The sequence below is a fragment of the Passer domesticus genome, chromosome 3, assembly GCF_036417665.1.
Source record: "Passer domesticus isolate bPasDom1 chromosome 3, bPasDom1.hap1, whole genome shotgun sequence".
Lineage (NCBI taxonomy): Eukaryota > Metazoa > Chordata > Aves > Passeriformes > Passeridae > Passer > Passer domesticus.
In genome coordinates this window covers 29,551,735-29,558,756 of record NC_087476.1, presented here as the reverse complement: position 1 = coordinate 29,558,756, position 7,022 = coordinate 29,551,735, and the positions used below count along the sequence as shown (strand labels likewise).

General features: G+C 40.4%; 1 protein-coding gene across 11 annotated transcripts in view; it reads right to left on the bottom strand.

Moving 5' to 3' along the window:
* Positions 1–1,335: 1,335 nt before the first annotated feature.
* Positions 1,336–7,022, bottom strand: part of COL19A1 (collagen type XIX alpha 1 chain) — a 179,456-nt gene continuing 173,769 nt past the window's right edge. For 10 of the 11 annotated variants that reach the window (XM_064412323.1, XM_064412330.1, XM_064412329.1 and 7 more), the window contains one exon: positions 1,336–6,798. In XM_064412323.1, coding sequence (XP_064268393.1) covers positions 6,659–6,798 — 140 coding nt within the window. In that variant the 3' untranslated portion in view covers positions 1,336–6,658. The remainder of the gene's footprint in view (positions 6,799–7,022) is intronic. The other variant, XM_064412328.1, reaches the window with a different exon arrangement.

The window sequence follows — 7,022 nt, the reverse complement described above, 5'->3', positions numbered from 1 at the left end:
TTCACCATCACCCTGTTAGCAAGAATTCATAACACGATGCCAAATATTGAGCTAAGAGATGGATGTATTATACACCTATAGATTATGTACATATAGAATTAATATATGAGTTTATGTATAAGTTTTCTGCCTCAGCCATTACTGGGTTCAAGCAACTTAGTATGAACTGCTACCAAAAAAATCTTGAATGTTTCACACAGCCAAAGTCTCTGTAGCCAAAGGAACTCTAGAGCACTATTTGGAGCTCCTAAATGATGTATGAAACCAAGACTAGGGAGGATTACACTACATTTTGTGTATTTGAATACTTAGTAATGAACTGAGTTCACCCAGAGCCAAGCACAGATCTACAACAAAATTTGTTTTCCTTCAAATATGAAAAGTGTCAACAGATGGTATTTTGAAGGTTACTTGAAGGACGGTAGGAACAAAAAACCAGGTTTCCCAAGAAACACTTTGTTTCAGAGACAACAGTGTTAATTCATCCTGGCAGAACACAGCAGTTGTGCTCCAAATACAAACACTGCAATTTGCAAATATTGTTAAATTGCTTAGACAATTGTGTGAAATGTGTTTGCTTGACCTGCTCATCACTGTATTATTTTTTGGCCATGTAACCTCTGCTTCCTTTATACTTAAAAAATGCAGTTGCTGCATCTCCTCTGCTCATGGGTGACAGGTAGAGAAGAAATATCTATATTTTGTAGGGCAAGTTACTCCTGTGTGATTTGCTACAGCTTCAGTTTTATTCCCTCCCTTCAATTTTTTGTTATTCCTGTTCTGTTTTGCTAGCTGCCTGTGCATTCAAAAGGATGAGTAAACCTGGCAGCTTCAGAAAATGAACAAAACAAAATTTCTGAAGTCACTATGAAAATGGAAGAAAGAAAATCAAGTTAGCAGTGAAATTATTACCTAGAATTCTTTAAAATGTCATCAGCATTTTTCCTCCAGGGAGAGTTAGGCAGCAAGAGAAAAATGAAAATTCCTACAGTTTCCTAAAGTTCAGTGAATCAGTTTCTTGAATGTAAGTGATTATCTCCTACTTGGGCAGGAAGTATATTTAAATTCAGAGAATGCATTAATTTTCATAAATTACATACTTATTAAGACCAAGGTTTTGCATTTAGTTGGTTTTGTTTTTTGTTTTTTAATCCAGATTGTAGAGCTCTAAATTTCACCAGGCTTAGGAAGCACAAACCTGAATTCAGCTGGGATCGAAATCCAATCCCCCAGATTCAGCCAACCTGCCCTGACTTCTCCCCAGAGCTCACTGCAGTGGCTTTGTGCCTCTCCTTTCTCCTGTTTGCAGTTGCAACCTCCCTCTCGTGATTTGACACAGCAACAAACAGAAAGTATGTGAAATATTTTCATTTCCATTCAGCATCCTCTTTCAGATGTACATGGCCACACAAGAATGTAAAAAGTTATTTTTCATCCACTTAATACATTTCCATTGAACTGAACTTAAGTGCTGCAAACCAAAAATATAAGGAAGGAAGGAAGCAACCAGTCATCATGTTCTGTGATTCATTCAGTGACAGCTGCATACAATTCAGAAATGAAAAAATACAAAATACCAAGGTGTGTCATTGAGAATCCTTCAAACATTCTGACTGGAGACAGAATATATTTACATTAAAACTGCAGTAAGTAATTAAATGCATTAGTGTTTATAGAATAGCAGACTAAGAAAGAAAACTGCTAAAAGACATGTAGACTCCAATCTTTTTAGCTACAAACTTATTTTGGACTAGAATCTGTAATATTTGTTAGCAATTAATATTTGAAAACCACTTTCCTTACAGTATTGTGAAGCTTGAATTGTCCACTTAAATACCAACCATGACAAAGTCAAGTTTAAACTTGCTCTCCATGACCTACACCCACCTATGTGCATGGAGGTGATATAAACATCCATCCAGTACCATCAAATTGTAGTGGACATATCAGATTTCAGGAAATAATTGCATGGTTTGGTACATCCAGAATCTATGAAAAACTCAATAAGGACACATCCCAAACCAGCAATATTTTGATTTCTGAGTTACTTTTCTCATTCTAACATCTCACATTAGACCAGAATTTCTACTGCATTTCTACTGCATTCTACAGCATTTCTACTGCAAAATGCAAGATAAAGGACCAGTTTTACATAGTCTGTTTGGAGAAACAAGTTTATAAATTGCTAATTTAGCCAGTGGGGTTTTTACAAGATTTTCATATAAACATTTCAGAAAAAAACCAAGAAAATTGAGTGTACATAGACATGAAAAATAACACTTCGCCCTTGTGAAAAAGAAGAAGATCCAAAATATTTTGTGTGATTATCCATTAATTAAAACCCCCACTTACTTGACAAAGCTGTGCATATCTAATATCTGTCATAACCCACAACCATAAGATGTAAGGGAAGGATGGATAATCAATCCTGTTTCTGTATCATAGTGCTCTTTTAACATTGTAACCCGATCCAGCTTAAGGTAAGAATATTGGTTCTTTAAACATTGCCAGGCTGCACTGCTGCCCAATTGTACATCAGATGTGTTGAAGTTTTTACTAACCATAGGTGAGTCCCTCCTCCCCTGGGGACAAACATCATTGCAGGGGACATAAACGATGCCTGAAAATGAGATGTCTCACCACAACATATTCTTTTGCAACATACATAAAACACAATATAATAATAAACACAAATAAAATCTTAGCAATATTATCTTACAATAATTAACCAAGAAAGGCAGTTTTTCTGAAAATACTGCCATGCAAAACAAGAGATTTGAAGAAAGAAAACAGAAAAAAGTAAGTCTCAAGAACAAAGTCAGAAACACAGACATTTGTGCTGTGAGAATACACATGGCTGGGTCAGCTCTTGTTCTGCTGGGCCAGTAATGGCTGGGCTGTAATCGTTGTACTGAAAGGATGTTTTGCACTCCACCATGTGGACAGCAGGAGATCTGCTGCAGCCTCGGGAAAGCTTCCCTCTGAGGAAGCTTCTGTACTTTCTTTAGGCAAACTGAGTATTTCTGTACATTGCTATTCAAAGAAAATGCCAACACGTTTTTAACAGGTGATAAAGCAACTTGCCATAAAATAGAAAAGTCTGAGCCTGAACTAGGATAAAGCTTAAAGAGCTTTTAAAAAAGGCTTAAAAACATTTTGTCAAAGTTATTTACTTCTGAGTCTTGTTGCATGTAAACAAACCCAAAGCAGAATAAAAGACCTTATGCTACCGGGGAAAAAAAAAATAAAATCCCTTGTGTTTATTTTCTTGCAGTGCTTACTGCAGTATGAACTGCTCAAAACATATACAAAACTGATAAAGCAAATTACAAAATAGAATAGCATCCCCTCTTCCCTCCCTGGCCTCCTGTCCAAAACTAAGACAACATCAGTCTGAAACTGCAAAGAAATTTCAGGGGCCAAACCTGAAAAGCATGCAGACACATGTTTCCAGCTACATTCCACTTTCAATTCTAAAGATGCGAATTAGAAGCAAGCCAGTGTGAAGTAAAGTTAAGCTGGGATTAGCTCTGCTCTACCCCAGTGAAGAATGTGGCATCTTAAAGTAGGTACTGAGATAGCCCATATAAAAAATTACCCGTTTTCTCACATGAGAAAATTAAAATGGGCTTTTAGCAAAATAAAAATAATGCAACAGGATAATTACCAAAGTTACCTGCAAATCAACTGAAAGCATTCAAATACATTTTAGAAAGACCTTTCTCTTTAAGCCTATAAAAAGAAAAAGGCATCTGTAGGAAACATAGATGAAAAAATAAAACTTCTTCAAATATAAAAAGTGTTCTGCTTCCCAATAAATTCAAGTAAATTAAAATACAGCAATTGCATCTGGCAGATAACAGATGCTGGGTTTCAGCAAGCTAAAAGGCCCAAAATATACAGATACCACCAGTGCGGTGCAATGGTCTATGTACAGCCTTCCAGGATGGGGCTGCTTGGGAACCTCTAAATCACACAAGTACTACTACAAGACAGCACCCTTTTCAATATTATCACAGAAAATGAAGTTCAAAATTAACTTATGAAGTAAAAAATGTTTAGATTATTACATATATTGGAATTACTAGAGAAGTAACAAAAAAAAAAAAAAAAAAAGAAGACAAAATGTTTATGCAAGATACCTGACCAGCAGTTGCTTTCAGAGAATGGACACCAGTATGTGGGGCTGCTCCTCCCTGGTGTCCGTGTTTAACACTGAGATGTGCTGGTGCCAGGCTGTGCTCTCTGGGCAGGCAGAGCCATGGCCTGCACAGTGCTCGGTGCCTCAGTGCTCGGTCTCAGGCTGCCTCACCATTCCCAGCACTCCCACAGCCCCGGCACTCTGAGGAGCAGAACTGGAAGGATGATCCGTTCCACAGAGCAAACCAAAACATGCTCCATGGGCACAGCAGTTCTGGAGTGGGAGCAGCTGGTGTTGAGCTGAGCTCAGGCAGGACCACTTGTCCCAAAGGCACCTTCAGCCCAGCAGGAGAGGCGCCTGCTGCCCGCAGAGCAGAGGATGTGCTGGCCTGCAGAAGGGACAGCCATTGCCTCCCAAGGAATGAGGGTGAGAAGAACAGGAGGTGTGAGGACTGGGTTTGCCTGTGGGCTTTTGACCCCATTCTCACAAGGAACAGATAAAGCACCCCGACTCCCCAAGGCGTCCCGAGCTGCAGAGTGTAGTGCAGCTCCTTCAGGAGATAGTGTCATGGTATGCCACAGGTTTTCTGCCATCCTCATTCCTGCTGCCTTCTCCTATCTCAGGTGTTTACTCTCAGCCTTCCATCCCTGTGTTTCCTTTAACATCCTTTTCTAGCAAGCATCTTCTCTCCTCCAAACACCTAACCAATGAACATGTCAGGGATGTGTGCTTTCCCTTTCAGAAAGTATCCTGAGTGCCCCAGCTGCTGCCTGAGTTACTTCTGTCACCTCTTGCTCTCATCTTGCTTCCTCTGCTCTGGGTGCAAGTGCTAGGAACTCTATTCAGAACAAATGCCAATGTGCATCTTTTGCTAAAGACTCCCACCAGTCATTCCTTAATGGCTTTTAAGCAAAACCCAGAAGTCGGCCAGATTCATGTATCACAACAGTTTCTCTGGAAGCCAGGACTTCCAATTTGAGAATACTTCACTGGTAGCTCAGTACTGCTCAAGCACAAAGTTGCCAAAACTACTTCCCTGCCTGACGTGGAAGAGTGACTGACTTCCAAACAATGGGATAAGAGCCCTCAGTATGGCTTTGTACTATGTGGGCATTTTGAAGCTGTAGGTTATAGATGTCTGTGTTCTCTAAATAGCACCTTCACTTTCATTGCACCGTACAAAATTCCACAGGACTAACTTAGGATCATGTGTGTCCTAATAATCAGAAGTTAAATTTTAGCCACCCCTACTCACTCCTTTTCAGGATCATCTGTGTGATCAATATTCTCCAGATTTTCTTTTGATCAACCCTTTGAACTCCACAAGATTTACACATTGTTCTGTTTTGTTCATCATTGACATTGTCTGTTCCTGTAGCCTTTACTAAATGCCTGAAAACTGAAAACCTTTCTAGGAGGGTTTTGTAATTTTTCTGAACTTCTCTTGAACTCAAGAAATTTTCTGTCACCAGTTAATAGGACCTGTGAGTTGTGCACTCTGTAGATTCCATGTTCTTCTCAAGCTGGCTTCAGTGTGTGAATATTGGAGGAGGAAGAGGAAAACAGTGCCATCACCAAGACAAGAGGCTCATGAAGTTCCATTCTCGGAATATATACTCACCAGCCTCTGCTCTAAAGCAAGGGGTCACCTTTGCTGCAGGCAGACTTGATGGAAGAGTAGCTTGATTCCAGGCCTTAGTAGCCTTACTCAGTCCACCTAATGGTTAGAAGGTGTGCCAGCTCCCAGTCTGGAACACTGTTAGCAGCCTCTTGCATTTAATACCTGGGGTACATGTAACCATGACTAAAGGAACATACAAGGCCCCAGCTGGGACAAAATCCAGTCAGCAGAGATACTTCCTGGAGCTACACCCAGGGATTTTCCAGTCAGTCTGCAGCTCATTGTTGGATGGGATAAAGGAGACCATAACCACATCTTTGTTTCCTTCTTTGCCATCTTGGATGTGACTGTGACATGGTGGGCAGCATTCCTGGAACATGGCAGACCCTTTTCAGAAGGTGTGCTGGAGCCTCCTTGAGGGACACGAATGTTTAGTCTGAACAGAGTTCCCAGTGCTCCAGCTCAGGTCCTGCATTCGCCATGAATGAGTATGCTTTGTAACTTCAGAAATGTATTTTTTCCATTTAAAATTCACCACCAGCAAGAAAAATAAAGCCAGCTTACATATGGAGGCATACATACTGTCTTAAGTTATAATAAAATATTTTTTGTTTGAAGAAAGAAGTTAATGAAAATTATTTGGGCCTATTTTCTGTTCTAAGCAAAATAAATATGAGAACACATGGAATGCACTCTGGAAAATATATGACATCATGTCATCATTATGACACTGCAAATAACATAGAAAAAGGCTCAATTTTGTGCCTTACAAATTATCTATGAACCATGCAGTGTCGAGAGAAAAAAAAAATGCACCAAATATTTCAAAAATTAAATTAACTTATTGGAAAGAGTGAAAAGTGACCGTGAACCCAAGTGCCAGGGGGAGAGGGATTTTATTTCCTGCTGGTGCGTGAGCGAGTCTGTGACACGTGGTAGTAGCAATCTGCAGGATTGCACCTCCCGTTGGGTCCAGGCGGCCCCTGCGGTCCCGGTGAGCCTGATGCTCCTGGTGGGCCTGGCAGGCCAGCAGCTGCTAAAACAAAGCCACAATTAGCAGAGTCCTCACCAGAGCACGGGCAATGCCCTGCATTCCATCACCGACATCAGCTGCACTCCAGCACATCCACAAGGAGGCAGGTGGGGCTGACCTCACGCTGCAATCCAGCTCGGGAGGAAAAGCAGGAGTGAAAAAACCAGCGTTAAAAACAGGAGAAAGTCCTGTTAGTTCATAAATAACAACAGCAGAAATAGATCTGG